The sequence below is a fragment of the Micrasema longulum genome, unplaced genomic scaffold, assembly GCF_059751315.1.
Source record: "Micrasema longulum isolate JH-2025_06_02 unplaced genomic scaffold, ASM5975131v1 h1tg002983l, whole genome shotgun sequence".
Classification (NCBI taxonomy): domain Eukaryota; kingdom Metazoa; phylum Arthropoda; class Insecta; order Trichoptera; family Brachycentridae; genus Micrasema; species Micrasema longulum.
In genome coordinates, this window is record NW_028280095.1 from 54,829 (window position 1) to 71,844 (window position 17,016).

Here is a 17,016-nt window from a genome sequence, read left to right on the forward strand (position 1 = left end):
TACAAATTATGAAATATAGCAATATAATGAAACAAAGACAAAATCAGTAGGTTTGTAATTTTATTTTTAAATACTAAGTAATAATTAAATGATAAATATATTATGTTAACTTTGTTAAATAGCTAATCTTAGACCTGTTTCAAATTTTGTAAAATGTTTCCCTCGGCACGGGACACCCCAGTGAGTGTAAATAAATAAATAAATATATTTATATGTATTTATAAATAAAAATATATATGAAGAGACTTATGACGTTGCCGTGTGCTGTGCCTCAGTAAATACAGATTTTTAAAAAACAGAAGTGTTTTTATGTGAAATAAACGTATTTAGACACAATATTTTGTAATACGCAAGAAGTAATAAAATACAAAAATTATAATTTAATTTTTTTGTCGGCAAAATTTTATGTAACCATGGCAATTATTTGGCATTATTATGGTAACATTTTGAACAACTTACCATATGAAAGTCAACATTTTCCTAAAATTCATTATTGAAAACTTTATCGTTAACTATACTAGGTCTTATGCCACTTATGAATTACGCTTATTTTTGTATACTATTTTTCCCATTATTTAATCTATAACGGAAGTAGAAAGACGTATTTCGCAGTGTGTTTACAAAAAACATCCATAAAATTCGGGTGAATTTGGGTCACTGTGGAAATCCGAAGGAGGTGTTTTGCATTGTCTTCGTATTCCTTTATACGATATCGAATTATGAATGTTTTATTTAGTTTTGTTTGTTTAAATGGGAAATACCACCAACAAATCTAACAATTACAGAGCAAGTGACAATCATGTAACACGCGAAAGACAACAAGATGTTAGTCAGGTAAGAAGACAGATAAGCCCAAACACAGCTGGTAAATACGCAGCTCATATGTTTTTTATTTATATCAACTTTGTTAGACCATTTTATAAATAACTTGTTATTCATTCGAGATGAGTGTTATTTCGAGGAAATGCACATTTGTTATTGTAAAAAACAATTTCTAGAAACAATTTGTATCAATGTTTACTAATGTCGTGACATGTTTTTGTTTGTTTTTAGTTTAGTTTATCAAGTTTTATAGGGAATCTAAGTGGACGCTCTTTTGTCAGTACTACTAGCAATTATTCAGCATATAGTTCAACTCGACCCTGGTCAAGAGTATCTAGAAGAAGGTATGCCAAATTCATTCTCAATATTGTAATCCACATTTTTGTGATCCTCATTGTTTGTCTATATGTTTTAAAATAAAGGTACACAGTATCTAAATCAATTTAGATTATTTGAATGCCTCTTCATATCACAATAAGAATGAACATTTAGACACCTTTTCTCACTATATTGAAACATGCTACACATTTTCACTAGACCATGCGGTTTTATGGACTACAATAATTATTTATGTAACTTTCTTTTAACCAAATTAAATTTGCGATTATTAACAGTACTATATCTGATGTAGGGTCACATCGGCCCTACTAATTGCCAACAATAATGCTACTTGGGTAAAAGTACAGTTGATATATATTTTTTTGTAGTTATTTATTTATTATCTATATAGATATCTATATGGTGCATATGCACCATTTAGCAAATTTTACAACAACACATCCTATATTTGCTACAAAATTTTGGCAAGTACACACAAAAGAATTATACTTCCAATAGTCAAATCTGCTATTTATCGAATCTTCTAAGAGCAACTTTTGTTTTTACGCCCTAATGAGGTTTCAGACGTTTCGGCTACCATTGCAGGAGCCATTTTCAGGGTATCCTACATGGGATCACCCAAAAATTATCATACATATTGATAACAATGACCGTGAAAATCTACTCACGGTATTTTAAATGTTGATTACAAGTTTCACATTCTTCTATCTTACTATTAAAAGGTTTGATTTTATACCTCAGAAGTCTGAGAAAAATAAGGCTTGAAAATAGTACTGTTGACTTAGAAATTGCATCTAGATGAGTTGTCCAATTTGTTCATCGCTACCACTTACCAAGTTCTTGGGACGGACAAACCGACAGGCAAACACACACAAGTGTTTTCAGTTTTATAATATAGATATTTCTGTTTATAAAAAGGCATCTGTGCCATGTATACAAATTAATAAATGTCTATTTCTTTAAGGTTTTAAATAAATTAGCGATTGTTTTTAACTTTTCCAGGTGGAATGAATCTACCCTTTCTAATCCCCTTTCTGCCAGCAAGACTGCCTGGCCTGTTGCCAATATAGAAGCGCTGTTTTTACCAGAATTCAAAGTAGACAGCGAGACACAAAGTAAACACTTCAAGTACATTGAAACTATATCCAAAGGAGCTTTCGGAAAAGTTTACAAAGTACTTCAGATTGATACGGATAAATTTTTCGCTTTGAAAGTTTTATCTAAATCACAGGTAAATTAGCATTAAATTACTTATCTACTTTTACGAATTTGATGGTCCTTGAAAAAATTATTTAGTCATTTTCTGTTATTTTTTTATTTTCTGTGATAATTTATTATACAGATTTTATACATTTATACGCACATTACTTTATTTAAAAGTGGTAAAGCATATATTACATATATACATAACTGCTTTAATGCAATTTCTTACTACCTATATCATATCATTCCCTTTCCGCACCTAATGGTGCATAGGGCACTACATTGATATACCAATCGCAGCGTATCTTGATCATTTTTTTACATGGAGGTAAGATGATCAGTCCTACGCTTCAGGTACCAGTCCAGGGACTATGAAATATTCTGGTGTGAAAACACCCTATTCAATAAATATTTCATATCAACCATGTCAGGAATCGAACCCGAGACCTCTTGCATGGCAGGCAAACGCGCTGACCATAACACCACGAGGCCGAATACCCATCTACCTACCTACTAGAAAGAAATTGAATTTATGAGAAAAGACAGATAGTATTATCATGAACATATATGATAATATAAGTGTTTTTTTAAGTAACGAAATTAAAATTGGAAGGAGAGAAGAAAAGGAAAAGATAAGACAAATATTTAAATAGTGACATTTCAACCATGATTTGAATGTAAACAATGGAGGGTTTTTAAAAAGTCATTTTGTATATTCTGGACAGGGATCGAACCCAAACCTAAGGCAAATGCGCTTACCACTATGTGGCGTGTGAATCAAATCGATTCAAAACTCATTCTGGGTTCTACTTCTATTTTACACACTGTATTTTTCATTCCACACAGAGAGGGGAAATGTATTAAATATTATTTTTTATACAACAATATTTTTTTTATTTAAAAGAAAATTGTTTACTAGATACTCTTTTTTAAAATTTTTATTACATCTTTTACGTTATTTTTTCTCTCTTTCTCCTCGGTATTTTGCTATGTTTTTTAAATATGCTTTTTGCTGTACACATACATTTATTTTTTTACTATGACTTTAAAAATGTTTCTTACTATGTATTCTGTTTTTACTTCGCATTTTACTGAGTTTAAAAATATTTATATGTATATATATTTAATGTTCTTTGATATGTTTTCACTACATTTTTTACTATGTTTTCACTACATTTATTACCTTTTTTTACTATGTTTTTACTACATTTTTTACTTTGTTTTTCACTTTGTCCACTATCTTTATAACTGTTTCTAAATATTGATAAGTGGTTTTTTTTTTACTGTCTTCGAACGGGGTAAATAACCCTAGTTAGATAGTCAAAGCAACTTAGTATAAATTATAATTTTGTGTATGTAATAAATAAACAAATTATATTTATTTTCACAGATTATCTCCGAAAATTGTGTGAAGCAAGTGAAGGATGAAGTGCACATACAAGAGGTTTGTGGGCACAACCCTTTCATAGTCAACTGTTCCCTCAAGTGGCAGAGTCGGAAGAGATTATACATTGGTAACTTAATATTTTTAACCAACCAAATCATAAATTCTCAAGGCATAGAATTTAATATTTCTTTATAAAATTTACTCACATGTTTCTTTTTTCATTTATTTATGAAATCCGACAAAATATACACTAATTTAATCAAAGAAATACATATGTGTATCAGTGGCGTGTCGTCCATACATGCGATACATGCGGCGCATGCCTTTAATACTGGAAAACTATGTAGGTAGTAGGTACATAACTTGTAAATGAAATATATGTACACTCTTATTATTAGATCTCACATAAGAATATGTTTATATGTGCCCTATTTCAAGATTTAAAATAATAAAAATAAAAAACATCAAGTATTTTAATCATAGATTATTGACGTAATTAAGAAACGTAATCACCCCTAAAATCGGCAACAACCAACCGCGCATCACGGCTGACCGCAGCCGACTGACGAACCGATCTATCCTCTCTGCCTACCCCTTAGTATAAGACTTTGAACTTATCTGAGAAATTCACAATTTTGTTTCACGGGTTTTATTTTTGTCTGTCACCTTTTTACTATCGAGATGGGGTTCCACAAAAAAAGTGACCAATAATAATTAAGGTTCCATAGACAAAAAATGGAAACTGCTCTTCTAAAGCATACGATATTATGTTTATCAAATAATCAAGTTGTGGTCCTGTGGCTAGTATCTCGGACTCACAGATCAAAGGTTCGTGATTCGAATCCCACTCTACCCCAACTTGATTCCCATTTTCTAATAGTGAGTTATTTACAACTTGTTGAAAATGGCCCTCAAAATTAAATATTTGGTTAATCATAAGAACGCAAATATTTCTTTATTTAAAAAAAAGTTAATAATATTGTAAAAAAAAGTTTTTTTTTTTTTTTGATTATAATTTGTTTTATACCTTCTTATGACCGCATGCCCAGTTTCAAAAGTCACCGCACGTCACTGATGTGTGTATATTTTTAATTACAAAATTTTTTTGAACTTCAATACATTTTTCGTGAATATAGCTACATCTAATATAATTTTGTACGCATTAATTTGTTATTCTTTTTTATGGTATTTTTTTTTTGTATTGTTGTTTTTAAAAACTAACTTTAATTTCTTTTATTATTGCTTTTTGACTGTTATATTTTTAATTACTTAAAATATACATTTTTTTTTTAAAAATGTTTTTGCGCATTTGAGCATGTTTTCTATTCTTATCTATTTTAATTCTTATATTTACATTACTGATACGGGGCAAGTTCAGAAAGTAAGTGTACTAGATTTTTATATATGTTTTTAGGAAAAGGGTTTTTGAATTTTTTTTTACGGGATATTGTTAATACACTTTTTGACTATTTTTCCACATAATCGCCATCCCGTTCAATGCGTGTGATGAGTTGTGGCATAAGCTTTTTTATGCCCTCCTCAAAGAACTCTCCCGTCAGCTCCTTCCCTGACTTCAGAACCTCTTTCTGCACGTGCTCGTCGGTCGTTTATTTAATTCCACCCATGTGTGCCTTCAGGGTGGTGAAAATATGATAATGTCAGGGCGCTAAGTCAGGGGAATATAGGGGGGGGGGGTGGTACCTACATTTAATTTTCTTTTCAACAATTTTGTGTTGATGTAAGTGGTCATATTTTATTGTAAATTAAATGTTTAATATATAGCAAAGAACAAATAATTTAGAGTTTTAAATATTTTGTTATTCAATTCAAACGCTGGTGTTGCCGACGTAAAAGCACATGCACCAACTTGGCGGCCCTTCCTGGGGCTTTAATGTAGCATAGGAGGCTTCAGTATGTGTAAGCGATGTACCACCTCCTCAATAAAGACTAGTATTTGTCACTTTCGGGGGTGGTCATCGCCATACTGAAGCCCACATATAGATTAGAATTCATAAAAAATATGTGTATGTCCATAATATATTGTTATGTTGTTCTGTATGAGTGTTGATCGCCGCGCGGTCGGCGGGGGACTGCGGCCGGGTAGCGGGAGGGTGGGGACCTTATACGTGGCGCGAGAGAGACCGATAGAGCCGGCAAATGTGCTCGCTATCTCTCTCGCCGCGTGATTGGTCAACCTAGCACCGCCCGCTATTGGCCTAGCCCGCCGCCGCACGGCAAAAAATGTTGTATATATAGCCCCGCCGGGGAAAAATAAAGTCAGTCATCTCGTCACACTACTAAGGCTTTTTACTCTCCACTTCGTCTCCCTACCTCGCTTCAAACCGGACCTCATCGCCACCTGTATTCGAACACCGCTACCCCCCTGGACTTGGAACTCGGATACTCTTTGGACTGGATTTTGGACCCCGGATAATTTGGACCTTTGGATACTTCCCCGGAACACACCCCGCCGTTCCCACCGACGGAGAGATACCGGCCTTACAACCCGGTTGCCTGACTCAGGATTGCGGCCGCCAGCGCTACTCGCTAGCGACCCCGCAAGGGATCTCTAGGCGACGATACCTCCCCCGGAGCTTATCGTTCGTCGGCCGAGGCCCGCCTACGCCCGGCCACTCTGCGTTTGACACCAGCGTCTATAGAAATACAGTTCTTGTGACGGGCGCGATTGCTACGGACGAAGCAGTGATCCGCCGCGTCTGTTACAGCTGGTTATATAATTTTGGTACACGAAAGTTGTAATGTTTTTCTCTGTGTGTTTTTTATTTTTGTCTTTGTAAGTAGTAGTATAAATGTCTTTGAGTGTTAAATTCTACCGTTAATTTGTCTACAACAATTCGATAATACCCGAAACATTATACTGATCTCATCTTAATTTTATTTTCCAGTGACAGATTACATCCCGGGAGGTGAACTGCTGCAATTACTTGAGAAATATTGTATCCTTCCGGAAGAATTAGTTCGGCTTTATGTTGCTGAAATCGCACTTGCTTTAGGTGAGATACATTGTCTTTGGAATATTGTCATTATATCTGTTAAGTGACATTTACTTTAAAACTGAAAAAAAAATGAAAAAAGAGTTGCCTAATTGATTGGTATTTTCTTTTAAGTATTGGAAATAATATTTATTGATTTATCAATCTTTCTTTTCACAGTCACCATAAAATAGGGAATAATTATGTAAAAAAGTTAAAATTGAATTGTCTAGAACTAATAAAATGGCAATTCGGCACCCATCGTCATCGCATTGTTTTTATTGTTTGTTAATGTTCGTTATACTTTTTCATTTTCTATTTACAAAATATTATTTATTTCAGATTTTCTTCACAATGCTGGAGTTGTTTACCGAGATCTGAAGCCGGAAAATCTTCTTCTTAATGCACTCGGTCATATCCAGCTAATCGACTTTGGTCTTTCTAAATGGTTAAAGTTTGGTTGCCGAACCACAACACTTTGTGGAACTCTTCGCTACATGGGTACGGGATCATTCTGATACACCTTTTAAACCTGAATATATTCATGTTTCCTTACAGTGTACAATTCTTATCTTATCTATTGCATACTTAATAGTTTATTCTATGTCTACTGTAGTTATTAATTTTAATACTAATTCTCGATGATTAAGTATATGACATGGGAACTTTGTTATATGCCAAAACAAAGTACGATATTTGATCAAAGAGTTTAAAACAGATTTTAAAATGAACGCTCGATCCCAAGTGTTCTCCTTGACGATGGAGGGCAGGCAGGTGGATGAAGCCGTTGCAAGCATATTCCATACAGTCTTATTCCATAGATCTTTTGGAAAGTTCTTGTACACTTTGGAAGGAAATTATTCCATCGGAACTCTGGGGTACATGGATGTAGATTGTGACTTCATCGACTTCACCTATGTCTGCTGCTCTTCTCCAAAACTGGATCGGAATGTTAAAAAAGAAATTTCCGGTTTCTCGGAATTACTGAGGAGCAAAGACGGAGCGGCTACCGGGCAAATCAGTTTGGAGTTCTTCCAAAAGAAAAGGAATCGCTGGCCCTTTCAGCCTGAGTGTATTCCTTGGGAAGTCTGGACGGTGCGCCTGGAGCTAATAGAACTGCACGGCGAAGACGAGCGCCAAGTCTGTAGGGAGAAAGTGGGTGAAATGTTGCAGGATAAAGTATTCTATATCACCGAAGTTATGAATAAACACGAATACGTCCCTAAAGTTCCCATACAGTCTGACGTGGATCTTATATTCGATACGTCTTACGAAGACGTACAACCGTATCTCTTCAAGATAAACTATAGTCTCGCCGGACCCCCGGCTTCTTCAGTAGGAAATACAATGAAGAAATTAATTCGCGAAACATTGGCATTGTGATAGGGAATACCCGCACTTTGAACGTTACGAGACAATTGTCTATTTTCCTTATTTCGGAAAGTTGAAACAGTGGAAGTTAGATACACATTATTTTATACTTTACATTGGAGTCATAATTCTGTGATACTTAACTTTAAAGTGGACACGGCGATAAATGTTTCGTTAAATTATTTACGATACGATTCATATTCAATTTTAACATTCTTAAAGCGATGGATACGTTTACCTGAATATCTTGAAATATACTTATATTTATGTTCAGTTTTCCAAGATTTATGTAACCAATTTCAGTTTTGTTTATAGAATGATTATTATATAAATGTCCTGCAATAATAATGTGTTTGTTCTCACGCTCAGTTAATTATATTTAGCAATAAGAAATATGAAACAAACTCAATAATAATTGAAGCAAAGATAATGTATTGTATAGAAATTATTTCAACATCCAAAAATCACATTTCCGGAATATGAAGTCAATGTTCCGAAATACGGATCATTCACGGCACCTTTTATTGCACAACTTAGTTCCCTACATGCATCATAAGATTCTGAATTCACTTAGAACTAGTTTTTTGGCCAAACATTATTTTGTATCTATAATCCTCATTTAGCAAAAAAAAAAAATAGGTTCACATCATTTTTCTATGTTTGTATTTAATCAACAATACAAAATTGTTGCTAAATTAAAATATAATTTTTTTAAATCGGTGGCTTTTATAATATTTTTAAACCAAATTAATATATTCAAATTATTTTTAATATATAATTTTCCATTAAGAATGAATATCAATTTAGATGGTTGACAGCCAACCAACGTTTTGTGGATTTTACACGTGAAATTAATAAAAATATTTTTATTTATAATAATGATCAATAGGTTATTTTATGACTTTATTTTATTTTTCTAAATGTAGCTAAGCTTTTAAAAGTATTTTTGACCAAAACTGTTGGTTTAGATAATTTGGCGGTTGACCATCGATATTTTTAATTTATTTTTTGACATTTTCAACGAAAAAATAACCTTTGTTCACTTGTACATATTACATTATTGAGTAATTTGAAATCATTGGATTTTTTATTCAATTACTTGTGATTTTGAGAGTTCAAACATTACGTAAAATTGATTTACATAATATTTAATTTTGTAAACAGTAGACAATTATATTGATACATCACTATTTAATCATCTATTTTAATTAATAATAAAATACACAATAAATTTTATAATAACATAGTGATTTTCTCCATTAATATAAAATCAATAATATTGTGTGCACATTTTATTTCCTTTGGAAGTGTCGCTATATTATAGGCATATTATAAATAGGCATAATGTACATAATTTATGTGCATAAATATTGAATTTCGTGTTTTGTATTTTTGTAACTTTGCATAGTTTAGCTGTATATTATATTTTGTGTTTGTACAAAAATAAAATAGTGTTTACATACATAAACGTATTACGGTATTTCAAAATGTTTGTAAAGTAGTTTTTAATCAACAACGTTCTGCCTTATGACTTTTTATGAAGTCGAATAATATTTTATATAAAAAAACATATATAATATACGTACGTAAGTATGTATTAAGACATTGAGGAACTGTTAAATTAAGCGAGTTTACAACTTGCGTTTATATTTTTTTCTTACCGTGACTTAAAAGAAAGACATGATTTATTTTGTATTTAAGGGTGGACAAAATATATAAATGTTTTGGCCTTTTTCAAAAATTTATTTTGTTCAAGTCTATATTTTCTATATGGCTTGAGTCAAGTTTTTTATAAATATTATTTTTATGAGAGAAGACAATTTCACATTCTCAGCTAAAATTAATGAAAATATTCCTCTATTTTGCTGATCTGTAGGATTATTAATGAAAATCCACCCCTAACACAGTTTCAAATGAATAATATATATAACCATGACTGCCCATTGATTGTTAAAATGATGTTCAATTTTGAATTCATTCCGATTTTGTCAAATTACATTCAAATTTGATTTTCAAATTAACAGATATTGCAACTTTATAAGTAATTATTTATTTCATTAATGCAAATACTACTTAAATAATTCATTGTTTTATTTGCATTTATCAACAAAAAATATAACATATTTATGATACATGCAAACATACGTAGAACATTTTAAGATGCTAGAAATTTGTAAATTTCAATAGCAAAACATTGTTATTAATAACGATATAATGATAGTGGTTTTAACAAAGTAATAGAAACTTTATCCTCTTAAATGTGTTATTTATTTTCAAATTTCTTTAAAAGCAAGTAAAATGCAGTTTTTAATAAAAATATAAATCATTTTGTATGAAATACATATAACTCTTTCAACCATAATTTGTTTTGCATTGTTCAGGTAATTTTATGAATAAGAGAAAAATCATATTAACCAAATACATAAGAGTATTTCTCCAGTAAATTTTCTCAATATGAGAATTATTACTACATAATCTAATAAATTAAAATCACTGTAATTTTAATATGCATAACAAATTTGCGATTACATATATTTATGTAATACCATTAGTTGACTGCAAGAAGTGACCAAGTGAAAATTAATCAAATCTGAAAATACTTGCAATTTAGATGCTTATGTTCCTAAAATCAATTGATTTTGAAATCGTATTAGGAAATTAATTGAATTGGGTGAAACTAACCTAAAAAAATTGCATGAAAAAATGTGCCTCAGACTTAGACCATTACCAATAACATCATTATCATTATTCCTTTATCCACAACTAAACATTTTTACTATATCTATTTTGAAAATGTAAAAATAAAAAAGTAAATCACCTCCCCTTAAACAGGAGCCGTCTGCTCACTCGGAGAGCTTGTAATGTGTTAAATAATATGTAAACCTCAACTTTAGTTATTTACGATTTTCAGTTTTTATTATATGATTGTTTAAATTTATATAATAAAATGAAATGCAGTGCCCTATGCACCATTCGATGTGGATTTATTTTTTATTATTTTACAAATGTTACTGAGTTTCATGGTCTTGACTGAGCGATACCGGTATATGATATTTTGTGTACAAAGTATCTAATAGGTTTCATTGTTTTTTTTATTATTCACCTTCAGAATATTTTATTTATTTGTACACGTTTTTCCACCCTATTAGAATCTTTTTTTGTTATCTACACACCTCACCTATCACAAATGGTGCCCAATGTGCGCCACGATGATGGTAATTATGTTAATAGTGATTTCTTGCAGCGATTAACCAATGTTTAAGTATATTAATTTTTTCAATGAACAGAATACCTACTTATGGTGATACAGGTTTTGCAATAAGTTTAATTATGTGATTGTTGTGTTATGTAATTGTTTTTAATATTATTTTATTAATGGATCAAGGTTTGATGTGAGTAAGTTGGATTTGCAGATATTAGTGCACTATCATAGTCTAATGTAAGCTAATAGAAACTGTTAAAATGGCTGTGATACAAGAATCATAAGTTATCTTCAGTTTCCCTGCCCTTACTCTCCATTAATATTCTTGTCTATGACAAATGTAACAAATTAAAATGTATATAAAAGATTTATCTAATTAAATATGGTAAATATTTGATTTTCGTTTTATTTTTTATGCTGTCTGCGCTGGTAATACCTGTTAAGTATCATTATTTTAGGATAAGCTTTTAATGAGGAAAAAAATGCACATCGATCGGTAATTTTTTTCATGGAGCAATAATTATTGAGTTATCAATGTAATCCAGTATCAAAACATTTTAAAAACTTAATCACACAATGGCAGTTTTATCCTGTAAAACTTTGGTAATTTTACTCATCAGATATTACCGGCGTAACGATACGCTGATCATTCTGTTAAATCTTTGACATTGGTTGTCACGATTGTATAAACATGGTGTAAACAATGTAGATTGATATTTCAATAGAAACAGTTTTTTCATAGCAAGGAATATGGAAGTACGGGTTATTTCTAGCTTAAATCCACTCATGGCAGGTCATGAAGGGTTTATGACCTGCCATTTGTGGATTTGAGCACTCACTTAACTACTTTATTATTCTCCATTTTGTCTGTACTTGAATGCCCATATTCATGATTTTTTTGCATCTGTTCATTTACTAAGTATTCAAACCTTTATTAACGAAAGTTCGATGATAATATTTTATTTTATTAAAAAATATAAATTTACAGTTATAAATATGACTTAACATTTTTGGTAAATTACAAACTATATTTATAAATGTATTTTATTACTATGCATTTTTTCACATTAGAATAAACAAAATAATCCCATGTAGGCATGGCATGTCTTGTGCATGGGTATACTTCATTCATGTTGTGAAGTAACATGAAATATATGAAAACTAGAAATATAATACATATGTACTTTTATGTGGAATCAGTGGAATCAGCTTATTCTGATCACTATCGGAGCTGTAATTTTTATTAAAAAAGCCGATGATAACACTACACAAAGAATAATACATAAAAAAAACAGTAATATAAACCTTTCTTTTCACACAAACAAATATACCTATTTAACAACATTAATTAAAAAAAAATTTTTTTGGAAAAATTAATTGATAGTTGTTTGACTTTGGAGTTAATCGACTCGACTCCTGGGCCCGTATTACAATGAGAACTTAACATTTATCTTCAATTTTATCCACAAAATAAAATTAAGTTTTCTGTATGAAAAATAGAATATGTATACACTTTTTTTTCTAAACAGTCAGGTTTTACAGGTTACCGACAAAGATACATTAAATTTTCATACAAATATATACATTTTCCTACATAAATATCAATTTTACTTTATACCGTCATGATATGTATCGATTCTTTGTTATTGCGTATTTATTACTTAAAATGCGCCAAAAAAGTGCTCTTTACGTGCGTTATACTATTCAGAATACCACCCCTGAATGTAGTCGTCATTCATAGAAAGTTTGAACAGTACAATACTTTTGTATTAATTCCTAAGAATTTACACCTCTCTGTTTATGCATAATTATTTTAATTGGTAGCAATAGGCGATGTTTGGTCACAATACATGGACGGTTTTGGAACTGACTGATTATGATACTATTATCCACGATTCATATCCAGATTCCACAAAAAATATTTTTCATTACAACAGTACATATTATAATATAATACTAATTTTAAAATGTCTGTTTAGATATCAATTTAAAAAAATCCCCAGGGGCTAGATACAGTATTTTCGTACTAACATTATGACACACTCAAAATTCATTAATTGTAAAATGACAACTGCAAACAAGACCTTAACCATGCATTAAAAAACTTTAAAACGAGCTTTAAAACAATCACTTATTTTCTTTATTAAAATAGAAGTCTGGTGTTTTTACATCTATATCTGCCCGCTCAGCACATGTTCAAATGATACACTAAGCTCAGATATTGATCTCTGTCTATAAAATCTCATTTTAATGTAAATCTTAAAAAATATAATGGTTTTTTTAAGCGTTCAATCAATGATGAAAAAATGATTATTTTGATATAATCTGATAAAAATGTTGCCGGTGGATTCCAGATTCGATTTGCGGTGAGATCACATAAATTAAAATGTGATTTAACTCTTGTCTGGGTGTTCTGTGCTCTAATTCACCACTCTAATTTGGCCCCCTGGCCTGTTGTGATACAAAAAAAATTGTGTAATGAATATTAAAAATAAATAAATTGACGATTGTAAGTTATATAGATTGTATTCTTAGTTATGTAGTACACATATCATTACTACAAGTATTACAATAGGGAGTGAGGATTAACAACCGAGCGGGGGTCGCTAACGTATTTCAATTTTTACCCATATCTTGTGAAGGTTGTAGGGAATAATTGATTAATTATTTTAGCATTGGTTATTCATCATTTTAACACTTTTTTAAATTTCATGACTTTTGGACTAAAGTAGAACTAAATTAAAAATTAAACAAAGTCAACAGATGGAAGAGTTTTGGTAACGTGGATGATTAAACATTTGCAAAATGTTGAATAAAACATTTATGTTTGTAAGTGAAAATTCTTGATGGAAGTTTATTGTAATTTACTATAGAAATAAAAGACGAGTGATGCTTTAATCCACAAATTTGGAATATCCAGTGACCAGTCTCAAAGATGTCGCGAAAGCAATGAAACCGGTCACAGGATATTACAATTTTTTTGATTAAATTATCACTCGTCTTTTATTTCTATTATAAAAATAATGTTGAATGTTACAAAGTTTGTAAAGTTATCACTAAGATCATCCAATGACAGGTCATAAGCTTTGTAAATGACATATTCCCTTCTCAAAAATGTTCTCTGCTCTAATGAAAATCAGTCTAAACAAAATTTATTTTCTGACGAGTTTAGGTCTTATGAGGACATGTCAAACTCGTTAAAACAAAACGCATCACAAAATTTTTGTTTTTTTCATAAAAAAATGTTGTAGAATTTATACAAAAAAAATTGATTTCCGAATTTAAATAATTTACCAAATTTGAATTCTACCAACTTACCGAAACTTCGATAAATAAAAAATGTTATTTTAATCGCATTTCATCAGTGTGTGTTTTACAACATCAAGAATTCTACCCGCAATTTGAAGAAACGTAATTATTAAATTTTTACTTTTAATTATCACATCATTTACTTAAATTAAGCCTTATTGCTTTGCGTGAATGGTAAGGAATGAATGATGATTGTAAATCGCACATTTTTTAAGCATTATTACAATTATAATGCTAAATATTTACCATTAAAAATTGTAATAATTTTAAGAATCTTGTAAATTTTTTATTTTGAATTTGCACTACTTTGTTTCAATATTTTTTCAATCAGCTAATAGTATGCACACAGTCCCGGGTTCAATTCCCACGAGGCTACAAAATTATGAATGAGATTTTTCTCCTAAATATTTCATTGTCCCTGACTGGCAGTTGTGAATCGAAGTGTAATACACTACCCTATGCACCATGATGATGATAATTAATATATTTTAAGTTGTTTGTTTATTTGTAAATGTACTATTTTTGGTTATATTAACTTTTAGTTTGTTTTTTTTAGCACCTGAAGTTCTTGGTAGGGAACCTTATGGTCATGCATCCGATTGGTGGTCATTAGGAATTGTGATGTACAGAATGTTGACCGATCGGGTAAGTACCTACATTATTTAATTATTTTTCTACACCTTATGGCAATTTTATTTTGTCCGCAGCTGCTCTAAATAAGAAATTTTAGCTACAGTGCCACTCCTAAGCTAGGGTTTTCTAGGACAGAGGTGCCCGTATCTTAACGGCCGTAGTAAACGGTGATGCGGTGTACAGCCGTCGTAACGGTGACTAGAAAGTGGATTCCTAGGAAAACGGTGTTGGTAAATGTTATCAACACCGTTTTCCTACCGTTTTCACCATTACGACGGCTGTACGCCGCATCACCGTTCACTACGGCCGTTAAGATACGGGCACCGCTGTCCTAGAAGACCCTAGCTTTATGTTATAGGATATTGATTTGCGAATGCGGATTATAAAGATTAACACGGATTAGATTTGAAATATTTATTACTAGAAGTTACACACTATATCATCATATTATTTTATTAAAAGGAATTCACAAATTAGTTAGATGAGACAAAAGATTGAGAAGAAATGCAGCGAGAAATGTCCTTTCAAGTGTCATATAGAAGTGTCTTATAGAGTGAAGTTAGGTTCGTATCAGGTTTGCCAACTGACAAGGCATTCCAGTGTTGGCAACCAATTTAAGTACTTCGCTCTCCGCTACAATGTTTCTAAGCCAAGGGTGCGATGACAAACGCTACCTCCATCGGTATCTATTGAGATACTTTGCTTTACATAACGCTTATACAGACATGTCGATATATGTTTTCAGGAAGATGTGAGGGTATTAAAAGCAAACTTAGAAATCCCCATTAAAGTACTGAGATATTTGCGAAAAACTTATAACTTTAAAAAAAATATGTAGCATTTTAGAAAAAAAAAAATTATAATAAAAATACTTTTAAAAATAAATGAATTTTCCTTCAAATGAACAGTTTAAAAATGAACATTGCTAGTTATGCTGCAAAAACGTGGAGATATCTTATTTTGCATAATCAAGGGAAATGAGATTTCTAATTTTGCTTCATACATTAAACAAATGCGGCCATTTTTGTTTTGTATTACGGACTTCAAAGACATAATCATAACTAACTATAAAAATAAAATAAAAAAATAATAATTGGCGTTTTACTGTACCACCGTTATTTTTATTTAAAAGGTTAATTTTTTAGTTATGAACAAGATTTGCGGTAAAACATTTGTGAACTTGTGTTTTCTTAAATTTAGTACTACTTACAAACAGTGTCGTATTTTGCATTTCATAAGATTCTTTAAAAATGTATGTTTATGCCAAATCAATTTATATAAAAAAATGTTCAGTTAATTTTAATTTCTCTCGCACGGTATTGGTAATTATGACGTATTTGGTAAGAAGTACTAACCAGGTTCTTGGTTACAATGGAAAGGTGGTTTGCCGGTATTTGCCAATATAGTCTACTCTAATTTTCTACCCCAAAATCAAAAAATTCATATACAATTAAACATAGTAGCTATTACCACAAACGTTTTTTTAATAGTCAAAACGGACAGTGTCCGTAAATAAATAAATAACAAAGCTGCATGCCCATATTAGGTCTGTAATAGGTTATTCCTATTACGGACCTACTATATATATTTTTTTGTTTGTTTGATAATGTTCTGAAAACACTTAAGGATTCCTTTATAATAAAATGGAGGTCCTATAGTAAAAAAAGTTGTTAGTAGAAGAATGAGTTTATTTAAAAATAAAATATGAGACACCATTTATTAAACACCTTCGCTGCCTTGCTTCGCCAAAGAGCCTG

General features: G+C 31.0%; 2 protein-coding genes across 2 annotated transcripts; both read left to right on the plus strand.

The window, feature by feature from the left end:
- The first annotated feature begins 613 nt into the window (after window positions 1-613).
- S6KL (ribosomal protein S6 kinase like) lies at window positions 614-15,342 on the plus strand. The gene is made up of 8 exons (XM_088241590.1): window positions 614-834; window positions 1,054-1,166; window positions 2,164-2,392; window positions 3,755-3,878; window positions 6,658-6,765; window positions 7,087-7,245; window positions 15,183-15,271; window positions 15,334-15,342. Exons 1-8 carry the CDS (start codon window positions 751-753, stop codon window positions 15,340-15,342), a joined length of 915 nt encoding a protein of 304 aa, XP_088097716.1. The 5' UTR covers window positions 614-750.
- On the plus strand, window positions 7,239-8,751 carry Atg101 (autophagy-related protein 101). Its single transcript, XM_088241599.1, has one exon. It carries the CDS (start codon window positions 7,471-7,473, stop codon window positions 8,125-8,127), a length of 657 nt encoding a protein of 218 aa, XP_088097725.1. The 5' UTR covers window positions 7,239-7,470; the 3' UTR covers window positions 8,128-8,751.
- Window positions 15,343-17,016: the final 1,674 nt, after the last annotated feature.

Excerpts from the sequence above, each read along its gene's own strand:
- S6KL (XM_088241590.1), top strand. The coding sequence starts at position 751 with ATGGGAAATACCACCAACAAATCTAACAATTACAGAGCAAGTGACAAT. Across the intron at positions 1,167-2,163 it reads TCAAGAGTATCTAGAAGAAG|GTGGAATGAATCTACCCTTT; the intron begins GTATGCCAAATT and ends TAACTTTTCCAG. Across the intron at positions 7,246-15,182 it reads TGGAACTCTTCGCTACATGG|CACCTGAAGTTCTTGGTAGG; the intron begins GTACGGGATCAT and ends TGTTTTTTTTAG.
- Atg101 (XM_088241599.1), top strand. The coding sequence starts at position 7,471 with ATGAACGCTCGATCCCAAGTGTTCTCCTTGACGATGGAGGGCAGGCAG.